The sequence below is a fragment of the Phodopus roborovskii genome, unplaced genomic scaffold (genome assembly GCF_943737965.1).
Source record: "Phodopus roborovskii unplaced genomic scaffold, PHOROB, whole genome shotgun sequence".
NCBI lineage: Eukaryota > Metazoa > Chordata > Mammalia > Rodentia > Cricetidae > Phodopus > Phodopus roborovskii.
Genome location: NW_026126541.1, coordinates 22957138 through 22981102, shown reverse-complemented (window position 1 = coordinate 22981102; position 23965 = coordinate 22957138). Strand labels below are relative to the sequence as shown.

At 41.2% G+C, this 23965-nt stretch overlaps 1 protein-coding gene across 1 annotated transcript; it reads left to right on the top strand.

Annotated features, from left to right (window-relative positions):
- Positions 1-256: 256 nt before the first annotated feature.
- Positions 257-20194, top strand: Rpp30 (ribonuclease P/MRP subunit p30). The gene is made up of 11 exons (XM_051199605.1): positions 257-379; positions 1680-1735; positions 3302-3358; positions 3718-3792; positions 5013-5084; positions 10673-10762; positions 15877-15993; positions 16525-16554; positions 16964-17001; positions 17525-17604; positions 19910-20194. Exons 1-11 carry the CDS (start codon positions 298-300, stop codon positions 20017-20019), a joined length of 807 nt encoding a protein of 268 aa, XP_051055562.1. The 5' UTR covers positions 257-297; the 3' UTR covers positions 20020-20194.
- Positions 20195-23965: the final 3771 nt, after the last annotated feature.

Genomic DNA, 23965 nt, shown 5'->3' with positions numbered 1-23965 from the left:
TTAGAATTAATCACTTTCTACTCTGTTGTATTGGTAGGATCCTGGCAGGGGTTGCGGGAGGCACATCCTACAGTGTCTACCAAAACATTCTCGTTCAAATCAAGTGAGGCTGTAGATTCGAGCACTCTAACTTTGGCTGGTTCCTGGAGAATAGCAAAGTCTTCAGAGAGTAGATGACTGGGAACAGAAAACCACAAATCCCAGGATGCCAAAGTGACAGCCTACAACTCCCAGCATGCTTGAGGGCTAACACGGCGGCTGCGCAGACTAGCACGCGGGTGCTCCTGGGACGCCAGCATGGCGGCGTTCGCAGATTTGGATCTAAGAGCGGGCTCGGACCTGAAGGCTCTGCGCGGACTGGTGGAAACCGCTGCTCACCGTGAGTCTACTGGCTTCGCGCTGCCAGCCCGGCCCTTCGCTCCCCCCCATACCACCCAGTTTGCTTGGTAGTTTTTCCAGGCGCCATTATTCGATCTCTCGTGGGTTTGCTTCATTTCCCTTGAGGCAGATGTAGTTGCTGCGTCTCCCGCATCCCTGGCGTGGGAAACTCAAGGCTCTTGAGGAAGGTTGTCGTGGCCTGGGCTTGCCCAGTCTTCGTGCAGAGGGAGAGAACGGAGGCCAAAGGGGTCGAGGTATTGGCTCGGGTCTTGTAGAAACTGGGACTGGACTCCAGGTCTACATTCCCCTACGCCGGTGCTTTTAATGTCAGTCCTTTTTGACTCAGAGGATGTCTGTCAAATACAGAAAGACGGGTCACAGGCGGGAACTACTGTGGACGCTTAGAGAATGAAGAGGTTGTTGTCTTATTTCTCGGCATTGTAAGTTCCTTGGGGGTGAGCATTAATCATGTGTGTTCTCGCCTGCCATAGGGTCTGCCAAATAGTGGATGCTCTAATACCTTCGAGAGGAAGGAAACTAGGGAGTTACTGGACTAACTGATAACAGGAAGGACCTCTATTTTGCCATTACCATGCATTATCTTTAAATTAATACTCTATCATCCGGTAGGTATTTAGACAACTTAAAGATAGGAGTTGTGATTTAGATATATTGGGGGCAGAGACACTTGTCCAAACACTGCTAACTGCTGTGATGATAAGGCAAATCTCTAGTGTTCCCTGTCTCTTGCTGTAGAGCACCTCAAAAAAAGGTGCAAGAGAGTCATCCTTCCATTGTTCCTTAGATAAGGGGGAAATTGAGCATCGCAGAAGAAGTGAATGATAATGAAGGGGACAGAAAGACACATAAACTTGATGGAATAAAAATGAACAAAGGGGCAGGAAGTCCTGGGAATATTGTTTGGAAAGCAGAAACATGTGTTTTTAGTATTGTGCTAACATAAATCACGGTCTAAATGTGTGCCTGGCAGTCTTCTAAAACGCATGGGCTGTTTCACTTAATTTTTGTAACATTTCAAAGTGCTGTCTGTTGTTAACGTCACTTGACAGATGAAGAACCTGAAACCTAATAGTAAACATTAGTGCTTAGATCCTGCCCCATCTCCTTATTTTCCAAGTCTGGAAACAGAGTCCAGGGTTTTATGTATGCTAAGCAAGCATTTTTAACACTTAGCTACATCCCTAACCTCATCTCATGCTCTGGAATGTAAGGTTAGGATGACCCTTGTGAACAAGAAAGAATATTTTTTACATAATCTTGTTTTGTTTCATTTTTTTCAGTTGGATATTCAGTTGTTGCCATCAATCATATTGTTGACTTTAAGGAAAAGAAACAGGTAAAATAAGATTTCTCAGATTAACTAGTTAGTAAATATTAAGAATTTACAAGCCCGGTGGTGGCGGCTCACACCGTTAATCACAGCACTGGGGAAGCAGAGGCAGTGAGATCTCTGAGTTCCAGACCAGTCTGATCTACAAAGAAAACCTGTCTCAAAAAAAAGAAAAAGAATTTGACAATACAAATATTTGTGTTTTCCTTGGGAATATGGAACTAGAAATGTGTTATATTGGTTACTTATCTTGTTGTAATGACCACATACTTGACAAAAGCAACATAAGAAAGCAGGGGTTTATTTTCTTATACTTTGGCAGCGAGAGCATGAAGTGGCTGGCCACAGTTCCTCCTAAGTCAGGAAGCAAAAGGAGATGAATGCTGGGGATCAGCTCACTTTCTTCTTTTTAGTTATTTTTCTTAGGACCCCAACCCTTGAAATAGCACAGTTTGCATTCAGGGTGGGTCTCCCTCCTGGATTAATCCTTTATGGAAACACCATTATAGAAATACAGAAATGTGTTTCCATCATCATTTCTAAATCCAGTCAAGTGATAGTGAAGCATAAGTTATCACAGGCATATTTCTGTTTGGAGACAGAATTTTATATGTCCCAGTCTGGCCTGGAACTCACTGTGTTGCCAAGGATGACCTCCTGCCTCTACCTTCCAAGATTACAAGCCCATGCCCAATTTATGAGATGCTGGGGTAGAAGCCAAGGCTGTGTGCATTTTAGAAATTACTCTACCTCTACCAGCTGAGCTGTATTGTAGCAAGTCTTCCTCTGTACTCCAGCTCCCAAATAATGATATGGATACTTCTTATTAATTATGAAAGCTTGGCCTTAGCTGAGGCTTGTTTCTAACTAGCTCTTATGACTGAATCCATTTCTGTTAATCAACATGCTGCCACGTAGCTCACGGCTTTTACCTCCCAACTACATGCCCTGCTTCCTGAGTCCAGGAGTCCCACCTATACCTCTGCCTAGCTGTTGGCCATTTAATTTTTCATTGAAACAATCACAGTGACTTATCTTTACACAGTGTAATCAAATATCTTGCAGTTGCATCTCCAACCATTCTACTAACTGAGCTGCATCCCCAGCCCTCAGCTGTATTTCTTTAAAAACACCCTATGCTTATTATTTTAAATTAATAATTGAACTAGTATATAGTCCTCCAAATTCAAAGATGTTTAAAATTACATTGCTGTTAAATGAACTATAGCCACATTATCTGTTTACTCTGTTGCCATGGTCTTATTAACTCATTTACTGATTTTTTTTTCTCTTTAATGGATTATTAAATACATATATGTGTATATTTCTTTTTAGGCAAACAACTGTGTCTTATAGGTCATTTCTGCCTTCAAAATTTGTTCTTATTTTTATCCTCTGATACTCTTAGCATCTTCTCTGATCCTTAGTTTCTTTCCTTAAAAAGAGGAAAGCTATTTCATAAATTTGAATATCAAAAAGTACCTTTCTTTGATTTTTTATTTTCTGAGATGCCCTTAAAGTGTTTTGTAGTGCTTTGTTCTTTAACGTGTAACTGTTTATCATTTGTTGTAGGAAATTGAAAAGCCAGTATCAGTTTCTGAACTCTTCACAACTTTACCGATTGTACAGGTAGGCATTTTATTGTCTAAGTGTAATGTCTATCTATTTCATTCAAACTTGCCCCCCTTGTGTGGTGGTCTCTAACTTCAGCAGCACGTGCCCTCTGCCTGTTTCACCTTCCCATCAGGACTTCCCTCTTCATCCGTCTTTACTGTCCATCGGTCCTGAAGTCCCACCGCTATTAAATAATCTCATTGTGTTGTTTACTAGATGTGCGTGGTGTTTTCTTCTGCTAGTATAAATTCTTGTAGAACAAGCACACTTTGTTGATCTGTACTGTCCTTTGTAACTTTTACTATCTTCTACTGGTAAAAAAGAAATGAATCAATTGCATTTTATCTTTTTTAATGTTGTATTTTTGTTTATAGGGAAAATCAAGACCGATTAAAATTTTAACTAGATTGACAATTATAGTTACAGATCCGTCTCACTGTAATGTTTTGGTGAGTCCATTATTTTTCTACATTTGGCCTTCTAAACTTTATTAACTGACACTGTCACATTTCATCTCACCCTGTTCTTCCGCCACCTGTATCCCTCAAACCCTGACACCTGCCTGCTTCCCCTGTGTGTAAAAGCCACACAACACAATGTGTCTTACAAAGTTAGAAGGCACCAGTGGCAGAAGACAAGTATCATACATTATTCCAGCACTCAGAGATTGTACATTCGGAATGTATTTTTTCATTCTCATATACAGTATCAAGTTTGAGGTTTTTCCCTGTTAAGCAGTAACCATGTTGCACTGACTTTTTCTCCTTTCCCAGAACAGAAATATTTTCTTCTGCATCTGGCATTTTAATTTTATTGAGCACAATTTTCATTGTGAGCTTGTGTGTTACAGTTATGTGAATTACCCACAACACATGAAATAGTTTATCCAGCTCTATCTAGGAAAACATGCTAATTCCACTGAGGGCTGTCTTAATTAGGGTTTCTCTTGTGATAAAACACCATGACCAGAAGCAACTTGAGCAGGAAAGTGTTTATTTCAGCTTACAGGCAACCATTTCATTAAAGGAAGTCAGGGCAGGGACTTGAGGTAGAAACCTGGAGGCAAGAACTGGCGCAGAGGGCACAAGAAACACCTGCCTACTCTCCTGCCCTCCATAGTTCATTCAGCCTGCTTTCTTAGAGTACCCAGGACACCCGTCCCAAGAGCACTACTCCCCATAATTAGCTGGGCCTTCCCACACCAATCATCATTCAAGAATATGCACCACAGGGCAGTCTGATAGGGGCCTTTTCTCAACTGAAGTTCCCGCGTCCCCAAATGCCTCTACCTGTCAAGTTGACATGAAATTAGCCAGCACAGTAGACCACTTGTCAAGTTCATACACAAATACATCACTGTTAAACCATAACTTTTCAAATCTGGGTTAAAAGGGACCTTTGTTCCCTAAAAGGCTCCCATCTTTGTTACCTGTGTGTCAGTCATGGGAATCCAGCCGTGATCGGCGGCTTTTAAATTTATGCTCTCCTGTCTTGAGTGTTGTGAACACAGGGACTTGCAGCCAGATGTGGTAACTCAGACCCCAGCACTCAAGCAGTTGAGGAAGGAAGATTGGTTTAAGTTTGAGGGTGTTGAACGCTGCTAGGTGACCGACCAGGCATCTGTTTAGATATCTTGCTACTGTGTAATAACATTCATTTTATCTTATAGAGAGCAACTTCTTCAAGGGTCCGGCTGTATGATATTGTTGCAGTGTTTCCAAAGACAGAAAAACTTTTTCATGTAAGTGACATGTGAAAAGGGATAATGTTTTCTCGTTATGTAAGTCTGTTGTTACAACATAATAGATGCCCTGTTCCTCTTAGTTCTAGTTTCATTTCTGTTATTGTGATAAAATAACTGGACAAGAAGCCACAGGGGAGAAAGAATTAGTTATTGTTCATCATTCTGGGAAAGCCAAAGCAGGGATTTCAAACAGCTGCTGAGAAAAGGTCTATAGTCCAGAGCAGAGAGGAATGCATATGTATGCGCTTGGTTACTTGTGCTCAGCCTGATTTCTCCATTCTTAAACAGTTCAAGACACCACCATCACCACCCCACCACTCCTGCCTGGAGAACGGTGCTGCTCACAGTGGGCTGGGCCTTCCCCACACTGATTGTCTTAATTAAGACATAATCCATGGCCAACTCAATGTAGATAGTCCCTCATTGAGACTGTTTTCCCAGGTTAAAGTGTTTTTCTAATTATTCTTTATCAATAAAAACTCAGGAGTCAGATATCATGGTAAGGACCTGAATGATCAGAGAATTGGCAGAGAACTGTGACTGCCATGCCCCCTTTCTAGATCCAAAGGGGCTGAGAATCTGTCTAAGCCCTATCCTACTACTTCCTGTGTTTCTCTATGTGTCCTCAGTCCTCTAAAACCTCTATGGCTAATTTTCGTCAGCTAGTAGCTAGCTTGGCCTTCTAATTCAAAGTAAACTTAATTTGCAATCTCAGGAGTGGCAGAATGCCATCAAAATATCCCACAACACCAGGTGATTCTAGGTTGTGTAGTGTTTACAATGAAAACTAACCGTTATGAGTCCCATCTGGAAACATTTCGTATTTTCTGTTTGCACTCAAAGTTCTCAGATTTCATAGGGGCAGATATAAGTGGCATGCTGGCTTGGTTTTAGTCATCCTGGTAGACATTTGATGGATTCAATGTGAAAGCGCTCATGAATTTTCTCCTGTTCTTTTCTCTGTGCTTTGTTCATTTGAAATTTCTCCTTGATAAATTCATCCCTTTCCACTCAGTAACCACTTCAGTTTCTGGCCTCATCTACTTCTGCCTGTGAAAGAAGAAAAGGGCAAGCCCCTCTCTGGTCCAGCTCCGTCCTTTGTAAGCTCTGACGTGTAACCTATATGCCAGTGTAAGTGTCAGCCCTTAGTTTTCCAGAAACTTCTCAGAATCAACTGTTTACTAATGATTCCCTTCCTATTGAGAGCCTTTGTGAATTGAATTCCTTTTGTTCTTTTAGAATTGACCTGTTGATTTTTCAGAAGAGAAGGAACTTAGCATGTTGACTCATTCTGTCTCCAAGATAGACTCCCCTGTTCTTTCAAATGATTACAGTGGGGAAAAACTGAAATAATCACTTAAGTAATGCTTTTTCAAGGAATGCTGAGGAAAATGAGGTATAATTACTTTTAGATGAAGTTATGAATGTTTTCCTAACTTAGTCTCGAAAAGGATCCATCAGCCAAAACAATATTGGAGGAAAAAATACTGGTCTTACTTTTTTTTTAATTTTACACTACCACCCCCCCCTTTTTTTTTACAGTAATATTTTCCTCTTTTGAAATTGTAATTTAATTACATTTTTCTCTTCCCTTTTCTCCCTCAAAACTCTCCTATATACCCCTCCCATCATTGATTTCTATTACATGCATATGCATATATATATATGCATTTGTATATACATATATATTTCTAAATATAACCCATTGAGTCCATATAAATGTTATTTGTGTGTATGTTTTCAGGGCTAACTTTTTCAAGCAAAAATTGTTCCAAAGCTGTAGACAGATCTTTTTACCCTAAGTTTATCCAGCAGAGGGAGCCATTGACTAAGCAGACGGATGCAGTGTCTCAGGGTTTAGCATCAGTTGTTAATTATGTTAGTAGAGAGAAACACCACAACTGCAGATTGTCTAGGATGCCAGTGCATTAATACACACACACCACACCACACCATTTTTAGTAGCTTCTTTTATGAAATGAAAGGTTATATTAATTCTCCAGTATTTTGTTATAGATTAAAGAATGAGTAGAAGCAAGTCCTTAATCCTCAAAGACCTCTAGACCAGGTGTGGTGATACAGGCCTTTGCTACCAGCATTCCATCACCAGCATTTTGGAGGCAGGGGCAGATGGATCTCTGCATTTAAGGTTTACATAGCGAGTTCAAGGACAACCACCACACCTGGCCAGGAAGTAACTTTAAAAAGTTGTGGTTTTGTACTGCTCCTGCAGTCTTTCAAGCCTTGCCTTGCAGGATACTGATGAAGAGTATCTGCACAAAGGGAGCATCTCTCAAGAGATGTCTAAGTCTTTCAGCTTCAGGTTTATCTGGGATTACTATTAAATTACAGGCTGTTAGGTCTTATTTACTGACTGAATCTGGAAATATAGCCTAGCCAGCCATTTGTGATAGTTTTTAGGTGAATTCTGTGCAATGTACAGTTGAGAGCTACTGTTAATGGGCATCTCTCAGCCTTGACAAGCCTGACTTCTCCCTGTGTGGTATGATGAGTGCTGGCATCAGTGAAAGGCATCCAGCATGAAGGGGTGGCTGAGCCCTACCCTCTTGTGCCTATGTTCCACAACAGCAAAATATGTTTGCACATTTTTGTGGGGACATACTTTTCTTAAACAATCATAGATGTCTCTGCCCCTCCAAAAATTAAAAAAGGGTTAAGATAGCTAAGTAAATTCAGATACAATGTACCAGTTTTCAGAGAGAACTGAAATACTTAGCTCCAAAACTATTTTAAACATAATTCAGTCATTTGATTTGGAGAATATTAGATTAAGCCTCCCCAGTGCTAGGAATAAGGGCGTGTGCCCCTGCTTCGCATAGTTCTTTGAATGAACCAGTTGAACAGTTGGATTGATAGAAATTTAAGTCACAGGGTACTTTAGTTTAGAACATTTTAAATTGAAGAGGTTAGAGAAGTCAAATGAAGCTGTGGCCGAAAGTTCTTTACAATGCCTCATAGCAGAGAGGAAGAGACAAAAAAAATGTGTGATGAGAAGGAGCCCAGTTCACCTCTATTAGGGAAGCCATTTAAAGCCTTATTTTCATTAAAACTAATTATGTCCATGATAATAAATTCCAGCATCACAGAAGCTTATGTATAAAAAGCATGCTTTCCGAGCTAAATTTTCTCCGGAGACTGATCTCTTGTGCATCTCCTCAGAAATACCTTCCCCCAAAGAGCGCTTAGATTGCCAAGTAGGGAGAAGAAATGCATGGCTGTATGCACACTGGCCTGGCTTCTTAAGGTTGTGCACCACTATGGGATCCTTTGCAGAATGGTACTCATATAATGGTTTAAAACAATACATGCATAATTGACTGTACAGGATGTCAATCAATCTGGGTTTGCTTTATTTTATTATATAAGTATGCATATATATATATTTGATATCCTGTACATTGCACTGGGTATGAAGATAGTATTTTAATATTTGTACAAAGTTTAATTTTAATTGTCCTATTATATAACTGTTTCTAAATAATAATAAAAGTTCTTTTGAAGGAAAAACAGAAAGAAAGAAAGAAAGAAAGAAAGAAAGAAAGAAAGAAAGAAAGGAAGGAAGGAAGAAAGAAAGAAAGACCTTCCCCCACTAAAACCCCTTGCTTGTTAACTCCAGAAGCAACCACCACAGACATTCTTTTGTTATTTTTCAGAAATATTTACCTACTTCTTTGACTCATTGTCCACTGTTTCTCCCTCTGTATTCTCTGTCATCATACATTTTGCACTTAAAGTATATGAGATCCATAACTACAAATGTACCTTCCCCTTTAAAACATTGGCACATTCCATCCTATTAGAGACCAAGGGGTTTGTAATTACTTAAGTAAAATGGAAAGTTTTTTTTATCCTATCCTCTCTTTGTGATGGGTCTGGCACTATTGTCCCTAGCCTGTGTGGAATTTATAGCTATAGAATATAATAAAGTCCCTATAAAATATATTTCTATAGGTGGTAGTGCTAGTACAAACATGAATTGTTAATGTTTACTGGCGCTGTGTCTCAGAGGTAGAGCATTTTGGTGTTCTCAGGACCCTGGTCTGGTCCTCAGCAACAAGGAAGTAAACTGTTGGTGGCTCTTGTCATTGTGCTCTTCACTGTGCTCCTAAAGATGAACAGATGCTGGACTCAGCTTGGCTCTAAACCTCTGCAGAGCCTCTCTTCATTTTTAGCAAAGTCTCTGTCATTCTTTGTGAGTTAGACAGCTGGAACAGTTGGGATGGGCAGATACTTTCGGAGCCAAGTGTTTCTGCCAAAACAACATAGTTTCCCAGGCTTACCATGTAACTATGATCATCTTTAAGCCAGGTGGTCTCTGATGAGCACTAAGCCATGGGGCTGGGACAAGAATGATGGAAGATGGCATTCTGAGGAAAATGGGTGAGATGTGACATCTGTCACTGGTGAAGAACTGCCCATCCTATAGCATTACCAATACTTTCTTCCCTCTTGTTCCTCACACCATGCTTTCCCTTGTTCTTACTACAGACACTGATTTACCAGATTTGCTTATGGAACCCATGTGCATCAGTATCATAAGTAGGGGTGGTTTTTTATTTCGTTTTTCTTGCTATGTGTGTGAGTATTTGCCTGCATGTATTATGTGTATCACATGTTTGCCTGATGCCCACAGAGAGCAGAAGAGGCTATTAGATCCCCTTAAACTAGAGTTATGGATGGTTGTGAACCATCATGTGGGTTTGGGAACTGAACTCAGGTCCTCTGAAAAAACAACAAATAAATGCTCTTAACTGCCAAGCCATCTCTCCAGCCCCAGTGGAATACTTTCAATATAGTACAAAATAGCCAAATCTTTTTGCTTCTAAACCAAGTAGTGGCTGAATGATTGCTGTCTAGGCCTGTCCTGGCAGTATCTTTTGATTTGCACTCCATAATCTATCCACCACTTGCTTTCCACTCTAACTTTTCTATTTATCCTGGTTGCCTTATCTGTTTCATTTATTTTGTATGTGGTTTATACAAGTACTTTCAAAACTCTCTTTGTGATAAGTACAGAGAATTGATCAAGGAATAAAAATGCATTCTCATTTGATTTATCTCAGCTCCACTTGTTAAACTGTTTCTATTAGTATATAAGCAAAAGGCCATCACCCTCGCCATGCTTCTCTTAGCCACAGTGTGTTCTTGGAGCTACAGCCTAGACAGTTCCTGGTGGAAATGTGTTCAGTAAATAGCTTGTGGGAAAGATGGAACTGCTTGCACTCATATGGCTTTCCAATTCCTTGGATTTCACAACAGTTACTTTCTGCTTTCTGGAGTAAATAAAAGTAATGCTCTAGATACTGGTCCCAACTCACCAGCTCTTCCCTACATAGAAATTTTATGAATTAGAGGGCCTTCAGGCCATAGCATTTTAGAATTAAACCATCCAAGCCAAGCCTGAAAGAATATCAGACAACTGGCCTTGTAATAGATTTGTTACAGTTCAGCACAGAACCATCATGAACCTGTGGAGTAAGCCATACTTTTGTGTATTGGGTATGAGCATGTCTGTCATTCCAGTACATGCCACTTTTCTGCTAATCTATTTTTCTTCTTGACAGGTTGCTTGCACACATTTAGATGTGGATTTAGTCTGTATAACTGTAACAGAGAAATTACCATTTTACTTCAAAAGACCCCCTATTAATGTGGTAAGTGCTGCTCTTTCTGCTCTAAACTTGAATCTGTAGACACTAGAAAAGAAGCAGAAGAAACCTGTGTTCTTAGGCACCAGCGCCTGGGTACTTGGTAATTGGAGCAGATTCAGAAAAGAGAATTTTAGTTTTCTAAGCTGACTAAAAGAGAAAGTTGACGATAGAATGTGTCTAAGTGGGGAGCTGTAGGGTGGCTCAATGGATAAAGTGTTCACTGTGCAACCATGAGGCTAGGAGTTTGGATTTAAAGCCAGGCAGCCTGGCGACCAGCTTGTAGTCCCAGCATGGGGAAACTGAGACAGGTAGCAATCTGGTAGCTAGACACACTGAATCAGCCTGCTCTGGGTTCAAGTGTGAGGCCTGACATTTTGAGTCTACTCCTGGCCTCCCTTTACACACTCTGTGCATGGTTGCTCACACACACACACACAGACACACACACACACACACACACACGTCTACCCCTGGCCTCCCTCCACACATTGTGTACATGCTCCCTCTCACTCTCCCCTTCTCCCTCCCCTCCCCCCCCCCACTCACACACACACACACACACACACACACACACACATGCTTGTGTGGGCACTCATGAAAAGAGTATCTAAACTGATTGTGTTATACAGGCTACTCACTAGGCACTTGACCCAGAAGTTCAAGACCAACAGTAACCACTGAGAACCCCCCTCTCCCCATAACAATAAATAAAAAAGGCTTTGGTTAACTGTCATGGTGTTGTTTTGAAAGACTTAGGAATTAAAATTTTGAAGACTATTTCTCATAATATGTTAGTCCCTCTAAGAACCACCACAACAGGTAGCCTGTGCTTGGAACCCTTTTCTTTTCCCTCTGGGTACAGCCTTTTTCTCATAACCCTACCATATAAATTTCTCTTTTTTCTATACCTTTCATCTTCCATCTGCCATATTGCCTTATAAGGCTCCCCCATTTCCATTATAGACAGGTAGTATTATTTCACACCAGTAACTGATGTGGCAGTTATGAGGTCACTGCAGCTGGTAACTATTTGCTTTCCTAGCTAGAACGTAGAAATATTGTTTAGCATGGTGACTTCCAGAGCTCAGTTATGTTATCAAAACCTATTATCCATGGAAAGGTTTAGCAAGCATTCTAAATCCCATTCTGAATTATGTCAGAATTCAAATATTGTTTTCAAAGTGGACAATCACCTTATTCTATAGCCTTTGTAGAATTATTTTTTCCTTGCTTTTGTCTCCCTTTTCTCTTAAAGAATTTCTGCTTGATCTGGGTGTTAGAGGCAACAGTTAGGGGCAACACTTGTTTGGTGTGGAAGATATAAGGTGTCTTATATTCTAACCCTAGACAAATATTACTGAGATGGTTTTTGAAAAGTGCCAAATGTGTAGGGAGAGCTACGGAAGAGCTAACTCTACTGCACTGTGTATGCTGCAGACCCTGAACTCTCACTGTGATGGTGGGAGCACTTCTAAATAAAGACCCTAGGCAAGCCTCACCCTCTACACAGCAGCTCATTTATCAAAAATAAGGAATGGAGGCTGTCAAGTCATCTGGCTTCAGTCACAGGCTTCAGACAGGTCTGGTTGTACCTGTCAGATAGGACCTGTGTGGTCCACACTTGGAAACATCTCCCAAGCGCTGGTGGTGATTGGTTGACATCTGGTGCCTTGCAGCCATAGTAATGCCATTCTCTGTCATCACGGTGTTTTCTATGAGTCTACGATCATTTGATAATGAGATTAAGAGCCTACTGCTTTCAGTAAGACCTCCTCATCTTGATTACACCTGCACTGACTCTCCAAAAAAGGTTGCAGCCTGAGATCTGAGATTCTGCAGGTCAGGAATGTAACATTTTTTATGGGTGGGGGTATAGTTCAGCTCACAATACCCAGCTGTCCTACTCTAGTATTTAACTTGCTGATAATTTGAAGCAGCCCACATCTATTAGTAAAGGGTTACTAGACATTGTACCTCTACAATAAATGCTAGGCAGCTGTAAAAGAAAATGAGATTTATAACCTGACATGGGAAAACTTTCAAATCAGGCAAGATTAGAACTTAACAAGCCACCTTTTAGGTAAGAAAGAGGAAACTGATGTGTATTCGTGGTTGCTTATATTTGTATGAAGAAGCTGGAGGAGCACACACGAAATAAATGAAGCAATCACAGTAGTGGGAGTAGGGCAGTGGGAGGAGATGCAGGGAGGACTTGCTGTTACGTCTGTGACTGATCAGTGAGTCAGAAGATGGTGAGAGCTTAACAAATGACACGCTGGAAGGCTGTCTACCCCAAGTTCATCGTAGGCACTGATTCTTAAGGCAAGCAATCAGCGTGCTGCCCTGGAATCAACTCTTGGTTCCCATTCTTCTCCAAAGCTTAGCTTAAGCTTTTAGTACTTAGAATTTTATTATCAATGTCTCCTGATCCAAGTGTCAAATGCTGCCCTTGGTGACATCACTGTGACTATAAAATTTCTCCTTAGTAAGAAAAGAATCTCATCATCTGTCTATTCAGGCAATTCCGTTCAGACATGAGAACAAAAGCCAATCAGGCAGACACTGTCATTCTCTGTAAAGGCATTATTATGGACAATCAGACAATGAGCTTACAACAATTTATATAAAGTGCTCTTAGGAGCAGAAGACCAGGTAATGGCTGTATTTTATTCATCTAAAACAGCAAAGTTACATGAAAGGAATACTCACAGCCTTCAATAGCACATTATCTTTAATTTCTTTCTGAAGAATGTTCTTAGCAATTTTAAAGTGAACCTGATTAATGTACCAAGGCTAGAATCATGTGTGAAAGAAATTAAGTTGGCAATTCTATCCTATTTCCCCCTACCCTTTCCCTCAAAGGGGATTTTATTTTGTTGTGATTCCCAGACAGGTTTAAAAATTTAAATTGATCAACTAGAAACACTTAGGGATCTGATCACCCAACACCACATTGTTCACACCTTATTCCCGTCTTCATCCTACTGCCCAGGTTTACTTCTGCAACTAGAAAGGTGGGGAGATATGAGTCAGGCTCCTTTGTCTAATAGCTTTAGTTTAAGAAATAGCTGAGGAGATGACTTGAAATGGCCAAAAGGATGTTTTTATTTATCTGTGGATTTCCTTCACCAAGTCCATCCCAACATTGTCACATGGCCCCTTCTCTACAAGCTACGGTTCATTCAGTTAGAATGTACTTGCTACTGTTGTTGCTGCTGGTAATGATGATTTGAGTCATGAAGATTTGTACCAGTTGTAAGAACTATAAAGGCTAGGCAGGGAAATTGGGTATTTGTTTAATTACGGCACCAACGTTGTGGCAGCAAATCCATTCCTAGAAGGAATACAAGCCAGAGAATTGGAGATGGGAAAAGTGGTGTGTGACTTCCAGCTAAACCTAGAGATGTAGGAAAATCTATACACTGCCTTAAGATCAGAGGACAAAAGAAAGAAAGGAGGTGGAGGTGGGCCATGGAAAAAGAACTCTGTTCAAGAAAGAATAGAAGGAGCCTATAGATGACTGCAGGTCTGTGAGGCCAGTTCCTTCACTCCCTGCGACCCTAAGTAGTGAGGTCCACAGAGCCTCACCTTGGAGACCGAGACCATCCTTCCTGAGTGAGCCAGCTGTCCTCCCTTTACTTCAGAGGGCCACCATAATCTACATGAGTTGGCAAGTTTCTGTCTTGATCCTTGCCTCCTTGCCAAAACCCCCTCATATGTTACCCCTTACTGTCAAGACTGACTAAGACTTGTCACCAGCAATTAAGATCTACAAACTGGCCCTTCCCACTCCTCGTAGCCTTAGTTCCCGCCACAGGACTCCTGCACATCCTTCTCCAGCCTCTCTCTGGCCTTCTCTCCATGCTGCAGGCCCAGGGCCTGTTTGTGTTCTTCCCTCTGCAAGAGCTCTCCCATCCACCGTGCAGTTGCCCCATTTCTCTTCATCAAGAGCCTCCTTGCTCACATGTACTGGAGCTCTGGGAAGGAATGAGTGGTTTAAAGCACATCTGTTATGAATGGACAGTCTGCTGTAATTTAAGAAAAGTGGTGCATGAGAGAAAGACGCCATGTGACAGGGTTCAAGTGGAGAGGTTTTTTTTTGGGGGGGGAAGGGGGAGGAGACTGGTCTTCAAGGACAGGAGCAGCAGGAGAGAGGAAAGAGGGGGAGGTGGGGAGAGAAAGAAAGAGGATAGGAGGTAAGCAGGGCCCTTTTAAAAGGGAATGTGGTGAATGTGCACAGGTGGTGCCCTTAGTGGCTGCAGCTGAGGTTGTATCCTGTCAGAACTTCAAGGACAGGCCGGTACAGATGCCTGAGTACTAACACAGACATTGCGTTCTTTAACCTGGGAAGTTGAATTATGTACTGGTGAATTTCAGTCCCACTCCCATGCCTTGCAGACTTCCCAATCTTGAGAGTGCACTGAATGAGAAAGAACTTTCTACCTCATGGAAAGACCAAGCCCATATGGCAAGCTGGGCGAAACCCTGAAGGACCAGACCTCATTAGCCTTTTTTCCTGAGCCACAATGAACTTTAAACAATGTTACTTAGACAGAATGGGTGTGTGCAAGTCCCAGCCATAGTTCTCTTCCAGTACCTCAACCTCAGTTGTTAGCACAGTCCCTCAGACATAGAGTTAGCATGGCATTGTTCTGTGTGTTTACTACACACAACAGTGTGTAGTAAATGACTTAGCTGTAAGGTTTCCCATTCCTGTTCCTCAGCCCCTTCAGATCGTCTCCTCAGTGTCCTTCATTCTTGGGTCAAGTTTCTTGGCTCCCTGTTGGCTCAGTTTCCCTGCATGTGGGAAGCACATCCTCCTTGGACCACTCATGGAGTAGTAGCCCTCTGCACCGCACTGACTTTGCTGTCCTCGGCCTCTGTTATTCCTGCTTCTATAGTTAGCTCCCACACCTAACAGAAGCTCTGTCAATCATGTAGAGCCTCTGTCTGTCTTCCTTACTTTAGCTAGGGGTGCAGAGGTATGGGTCCACCACCTCTTTAAGCCAGTCCCTGGCTAGGTAGGGGATAGTGCATAATGGGGAAGAAGGTAGGTGGGAGACTTAATGTGCTTGTCTTTGACAGTTTACAGTTTTTCTTCTTTATTTCTGGTGAAGGCAATTGGCCGAGGTCTGGGCTTTGAACTTGTCTATGGCCCTGCTATCAGAGACGCCACAATGAGAAGGTACACAATTTCCAATGCCCTCAATTTGATGCAGATCTGCAGAGGAAAGGTATAGTTCCCAAGACAAGGACTTTTTACCTCTGGCGGTCACTAGTGATGTGCTGATGCTGTCAACTCAGTTCCTTAGCCTTAAGCAGGGAATTCTCTTTATGACACTTAAGTTCCTCCATTTCAATGAGTGCTACAGGGTTTTGTAAATCTCCCAAGGGAGGAGAAAGATATGGAGGGGAGAGATGGCTGAAAGCCTTTATTTTTGATAAGGAATTTGCAGTTTGCCACAGTGCAGACTTCTCTAAATAACAGGTATTTGTCTCTGAGTGAATTAAAAGTTACAGCTTTTAAACTTGATTTATCTACACTAAGATTTCTTTATGAGGCTTACTCCGCCTTTTGTATTGGCTGCCTTGAGTGTGACATGAAGAGTTTCAGTATTTCCACATTCATTATTTACCTTATCTTTAAAAGAAGTTGGTATTTGAGCCTTAAATGTTAAAGGGGGTTGCTGGTCATTCTTATTATACAATTCTCCAATTATTTTTATCAGTTATCTAAGAACAATATTGCTCACTTTGTTTTATAGAATGTGATTCTCTCCAGTGCTGCAGAGAGGGTAAGTATGAAGTGTAGTGCTTTGTATTTGTAGTTATAAAACTTTACTACGCTTTTAGAACACCTGAAATAACAGTGTAAGATACCTCCTATTGGTGCTTTAACTGCATCTGCCCATCGTAATTGATAAAATGTATCCTGTTTGTTTGGGCATCAGGTTTGCCTATATATATTTACAGCTGTGGGTTAATTAGAATAAAGTGGTTTTTATTTTTTCCCTTTACCTTGTTAAAAATGCTTTGCATGATTTATTTATATTTTAAGAAACCTATCACAATTATAAGAACCTTAATTCATGAAATTTTGGATAGTTAGTTAAATCTGATTTATTGTAAATAATTAAAATGTTAATAAATAACATCTCATTTTATTTTCCTTTTTTTTTTTTTTTTTAATGTTTTTTATTTTAGCCTTTGGAAATCCGAGGACCGTATGATGTGGCAAACTTGTATCCTCTCAATGTTCTATTTAAAAGCTTATGTTCATATTAGGTGGAGGAATGTATGTGTCAATCAGAAAATAATTTTCAGGAGTCAGTTCCCTCCTGCTGTTTTTTGGGTCCTGAGTATCAAACTCAGGCCATCAGAGTTGGCAGCAGGCAGGCATCTTTACCTGCTTAGCCATCACACTGGACTGGGATTTTCCCTTAGAAAACTGAATCAAAAGCGGTATTAGCATTTATTTAGCCTGATGTTTTCTTATCCTTTACTTGTAAATTTATTGCTCAGTAGCTTCAGAAGCAGATTACAGCAGTCTGTAAACTTCTTCATCCTTCTGGTTTTGGATTAAGTGTCAGGGAAGAGAAACAAGAGGCTCTACACGATAAAGACAGTTAAATGAGACAGATACAGGTTTCCGTTGGGCAATTAGTGTGTCTGCCACTGAGCAGGTGAGCTGTCATTGTCGTTTGTGTTTGTGTTGTCTCATATCGTTGGCTGACTCTAGGTTGAAATCTTTAATAACCCTATAAGGGGGCTACTGTTTGGGCTGTCTGAAAATGAAGCCAAGGCTGCCGTGTCCACAAATTGCCGGGCTGCATTTCTCCATGGAGGTGAGCATGTTCTTATAGTAAAATCTGAATCACCGTCAGGTTACCCTCAGGTTCTGACAACAGTTGATGAGTATCTGCTTTAATATCCTCCCCTCAGAGTTCCTACAAGACTCTCTTGTCTCAACCAGTTCTAACCATACACTCTGCCCCTTGTCCTCACTTCAGGCTTTACTTTATATAGTGTGCATTGTATATAGTTTGCATGACAGCAATGGCCATTGAATGTGTTCTTTCAAACAACACAGTGTCCCTTTTCTATGTTTTCAGAGGCCTGCAACATCCATCCTGCTTGCTTCTCTCTGGATGGGCTTGCTCCCTGCTGAAAATCATGAGTTTCAGAAACATTCGTGGGGATAGCAGTGTTAGTTTGACAGGATCTAAAAGCACCTAGCTTCAGACTCCCTGGAGGGGTTATCTAGGTTATGGTTAACCCTAAGAATGTAAGGTTGGGTTAATGGGTGTGAGAACACTCACTGTGAGTAGCACCACCCCCTCGGTGGGGATCCTGGGCTGCACGAAATGGGGGACACAAGCTGAGCACCAGGTTTATAACTTCTCCCTGATTGTAAGTGATGTGGCCAGCTACTTAACGGCTCCTGTCTCCCTGAGCTCCCACTATGATGGACTCACTTTTAAACTATGAATTGTAATAAACCCATTACTCTGTAAGTTGCTGTTATCGGGGTATTTTATAACAGGAACAGAAAAGTAACAAAAACAATATGTTAAACCACTAAGAAAAACAAACATTATTTTTTAATCAATCTAAAATCAGTCTACAGCTTATGCTTTTATTATAACTCAGAATGTTTCATTTCTTGTTTTGGTTTACATGGTCAAGTATCTACTAATCATATTTTGGGTATTTTTTTCCCAAGGTAGTGTTTTTGGATGCTTTTGTTTTTTATTTGTTTTTTGCTTATTTGAATATATTATACTAAATTACATAAGGCCATTTTTGTAACTATAATAGATGTACTTTGAACATATTCCCCTCCATACCTCTCTACCCTCCTTTTTCTCACTCCCATTAGTTGCTTTTATGCAAATTCTTCACCACTAACCACACACACACACACACACACACACACACACACACACACACTATTAGTCCCTTTGCTCGCATTCCCACCATTAGTCCTCTTTGTGCATAGTCCCTCTGCTACCTCCCATCGTCCTCTTTGCTCATATTCTCCTCACTTACCCCCACTTACCCTCGGTACGTACCCCCCCCCATGGCTCTCCTATTCATCCCCCATGTTCCTTAGACAGTGTCCTTAGATTTCTGCGCTTGTACTTCCATGTGGTCTGCTCATTATGATTTATGAATCCATGTAAAATGGAAGGCCCACGAGTGAGACACAGCCCATGTTTCCTTGCTGTGAGCTTTCTAGTAGCGCCACTTTCCATGGCGCTTCATTAGTTCATCCAGGCAGTTGATTCTCCTGTGTGCCTTCATTCCTAAGTGTCTGTTTTTAGTGTACTTATCCCAGGAGTTTGAACACTTACAAACCACCGTTAAGGATCTTTATATCCTGGATACAGTGCCTGCCCTGTTAACATGTTTTTAAGACAGATTGACTCAATTTAAGTTCAGCTCTGCTCCCAAACTGACCTGGGCATGCAATGTGGCGCCACTCTAAACAGTGTAAAGGATTATAAATCTGAGTTTGATTTGATGGGCTCTCTCAGCAATCACTTGTTAGATGGATGTTGTATACCGGGTCATTGATGTTCAGTCAGGACAGCACAGTGTCAGAGATGCATGATAATCTACTGAGAACAATGGCATGTGCTGTAACATGAGGTCAGCACAGCCACTGCTGTGGGAGCAGCACCCGTGCCTGTGATTTGTCCGTCTTTCTACCGCACATAAAGCAGTTGCTAGACCGGTGCCTATGGCTGGTTCTGCCTGCGTAAGATGCCGTGGAGAGAGCAATGGAGAAGCCCTGCTCTGCAGTTTAACCTAAGAGGTAATCCTTAGGAATGGACTGGAAGCCAAAATACTGCTCTTTGTGCATGTTGGGAAAAGTAATGATCATAAATGGCATCAGCACTTGTAAGAGCTCTCGATGGTTTTCTTATTTTCGTGCTGTGGGCCAAAGAAATGGGGTGATGCAGGTTGAACCACTTCTCCTTAAATTGCATCTTACACCAGATATGGGGATGTGTGCCTTTAATCCCAGCTCGCAGGAGGCTAAGGCAGGAGGGTCAGAGTTGGTTGGACTGTGGAAGGAGGTCAGGGCCAGCCTGGGCTTCATAGTGAGATCATATCTCTTCACTCAATGTCATTTCTGTTTTACAGAAACTAGAAAAACTGCTTTTGGGATCATTTCTACAGTGAAGAAACCTCGGCCATCAGAAGTAGATGATGACTGTCTACCAGCTTGCAAGAAAGCTAAATGTGAGGGCTGAGATGGCCTCGGTCTCCATCAGCCACCTCCTCCCTTTACAGCTCATCAGTCACAGTGGGAGTAAACTTCTGCTGAGTTGATATTTTCATTAAAGCCAGAAACCAGCAGTCTGTAAAAACAACTTTATCTTCAGACCATTAAAACAGCAAATAAAACCCAGTGAGGTGTTATCTGAAGACAGTTTAATTCATTTAGAAATACTTGAAGACAAAAACTATTTTATTCTTTATGTGAATAATGAATAACAGTAGGTACACCAAAGTAAGATGCTTCAGTATTTTAAGACATTAAAGATAGTTTCTTCTACTTGATACATAGGAGTTTTTATATTTTACTATCCAAAAATTAGTTATTTTTAAGACTTAAACCCTATTATGGGAATGCTTTTATTTATTGAGTTAAAGATGTTCCTAAAGGAGTGCTGACCTTGTAGAAACAGAAAGGACACTCACATGAAATTACTTGTCCTATTCATTTGCTACCTTCTGCCTTCGAGCTGTGGTTAAAATGTATTCCTCCTGTTAGTTAGAAACTCAATACCTAATAGTGATTTTCCTAATTGCGGTATGGTTCAAAGCACTTCACACACACACATACACAAAGCCCTTTGGAAATAATTTATTTTAAATAACAAATTTACCAGACTGAGTAGAAGTTGTTATTTTTGTAAATGTCTGCGTTTATGCCCTATTGCTGTAAGGACCCCCAAGACAGGGCAGTTAACTGGAAGAAAACAGGAGGAAGAGTGCTGTTCTGAAGACGAGGCTGAGAGTGCTTAGAAAAGAACTTGATGCCAGGCCCTCGGACATAGGTGCTGAGACCAAACTTAGCAGATCCGTAAGATTGTGGCGCTCTAGTGCAAGCAGATCCGTAAGATTGTGGCGCTCTTATGTCCAGGAGTGTAAACATATCTCAGTTTTAAAAATCAGGATGTATCGATTCTTTTTAATGTATAATGAGAGGAAAAACAATGTTACAGTAGCAATATCTGCTCTTGGTTTTATATGTAACAAATGAAAACCTAAGGCAAGGAATTTGATGGAGACAAGTTTAGGGCTGAGTCTTCCAAGGTCTCTCTCTCTCTGCATAATGTCTAGCTGTGGGTCTCTATTCCCGTTTTTTGCAGGAGGAAGCTCCCCTGATGGTGGTAGAGCAGGATAATGATTCTAATGTAGTAGAGCATCATTAGGAGTCATTTTATTACCTTTTTTTTTTTTTTTTTTAACAGTAGTATTTGGACCTTAGGTCCCTGAGATATCTGTTCTCAGATTTTTGGTCACCCAAGCAATAGGCTCCATTTCATGGCATGGGTTTTCAGTCAAATCAGATATTGGTTTTGCCACAGGCTCTGTGTCTCCATTACCATAGCCTATCTTGCACACAGGACACCACTGTAGAACAAAGGATTTGTGGCTGGTTTCTCCTTTGATAGCATGCAGAATAGAAAATCTTCCTATGTCAAAGACACTTTTCATGTAGGGGAGAAGGCTCTGTGTAGGCACCAGCTTGGCTTCTCCATGTTCAGTGGGTTGTATGGGTGTTGTCTTCAGCATTGAGGCCTTGCTGTCGCTATGTGGAGAACAACTTAGAGTCTTGGCAACAGCTTGGGTTATTTGAGTATTCCCATGGGACCCCTTTGACCAAGAGCTTGAGTAGGTGTAACTCAATCCTGGTGTTGGAAGTTTCATTTGGTGGCAAGAGGTGGCCAGTTGGGACTCTGTTTCTCATTCTTTGGTGATTTCATTCAGATCACCTCCGTATGTGTATATCAGGAAGCTTCTACTGCATTGGCTTTCCATACTGCCCCTCAAATGGCCCTTAATTTTATCTTTCTCACCCTATACCTGCTCTCTTGTCCCCTTCTTCCCATCTCCACTTCATCCTCCCATTCCAGTCCCTACTCCATCGCATCCGTAACTATAATTATTCTATTCCCCTTTTCTAGGGAGATTTATCTGTATCAACCCCAAGTCCCTGATTCTGTGGTTCTACATATTATAGTCTGCATATTATAGCCTGATTATTATTTATTTAATAGCTGATATCCAAAATAGGCAAATGCATATCATATTTGTCTTTCTGGATCTGGGTTACCTTAGGATGTTTTTTTTTTTTTTCCCTAATTCTACCCAATTAACCTGCAAATTTCTGATTTCATTTCTTTTAAACAGCTGAATAATATTCCCTAGTGTTCTCTACCATGTTCTCTACCCATTCTTCTATCAAGGAACATCTAGATTGTTTCCTTTTTTTTTTTTTTTTTTTTGGCTATTAGACCAGCAATAAACATTGTTAAGCAAGTGTCTCTATGGTATAATGAAACATCCTTTGGTAATAAGCCCAAAAGTGGTATAGCTGGATTGATTTTGAGGGAACTCAATTCCCATCTTCCTGAGGAACTGCCACACTGATTTACATAGTGGCTCTACAAGTTTGCATTCCCACCAGAAATGGAGGAGGGTTCCTCTTACTCCACATTTTTCTCTCTAGTGTGATCTGCCAGTTCTTTTGTTGATCTTAGCCATTTCTGATGGGTGTAAGATGAAATCTCAAAGTAGATTTGATTTGCATTTTTCTGATGACTAAGGATGTTAAGCAGTTCTTTTAAGCATTTTTCAGCCATTTGAGTTTCTTCTTTTGAGAATTCACTGTTCAGATAGTGGTGAAACACACCAGTAGGATTTGCTAAAGGAGGTGGAGGCAGGACTTAAAGGCCAGCCTGTGCTATAACTTTTTTATTAATATAGTAAAATGACCATCCTACCAAAAGCAATCAATGGATTAAAAACAATCTCCATCAAAATTCCAACATAATTCTTCACAGATCTTGAAAGGATAGTTTTCAGCTTCATATGGAAATGTACTTTCACATACACGTGTGCTAGCTAAAACAAAAATAATAATAAACTACTGAAGTTACCATCTGTGACCTAATTGTACCACAGAACTGTATGTTGGAGGGCCTTGCTGGCTGGTCAGAGGTTGGGGTCTATCATGACCTGGCAGCTTTTTCCAAAAGCTCAATGACATGGAGACTCCCTCCCACCCCAGTGAAACTTCTTTGTTCTACCTGCCCTTATCTGGAGAATGTCCCAGGACCTGGAGGATTGACATTATGTGAAAGATGTCTCAAAGCCAGATGTCTGATATATTTTTAGCTTGACCCTTGGCACAGATTCCTGTTAGGAGCCTTTCCTGCTGCACATATGGTAACTAAGACTTGGCTAGGAGCTCTGCTATGAGACCCTACTGCCACAATGATAGGACCAGGCCTCTTAATGCAAATTAGGACTTGTCCCCCAGGCTCCATAATCGTATATACTCTGGAAGCTGTCTGGAAACACAGGTCTGTGATGATCCCAGCTACTTAGGAGACCAAGGGGAGAGGGTCACAAATTCAAGGATAGCCTAGATTACAGTTCAAGGCCATCCTGAACAACTTAGGGAGATCTTGACTCAAAAAAAGCAGCAAAAGAAAACAAACAGTGGGATGGGGTGGGCTGGGTGGGGCTGTACAGCTCGGGCTTGGGGCACTTGCCTGTGTGCATGAGGGCCCTGGGTTTAAACCCCAGTACTGAAAATAATAAAGACTAGCAGCAGCCAAATTTTAAAGAGTTTACCTTTGATCCCAAGAAAAATGGGACACCACTGAAAGGTTTAAAAGAGGAGACTAATTGGATCAGATCTACATTTTAGGAAATTTCTGGCTGCAACTAAAACAAGAGAGTAGGGCGTGGGACTGGAGATGGTCTCAGCTTCACTTCAGGAGACCTGGGTTCAGTCTTCAGCACCTGCTCTGGGTGGCTCAAACATCTTGTAACTCCAGTTCCAGGGGATCCCATGGCCACGTCTGTCTTCTGTGGACTCCTGCATACACATGGCCCATAGCTACACACACACACACACACACATCAATAAGTAACTAAATCTTTTTAAAGAGTGGTAAG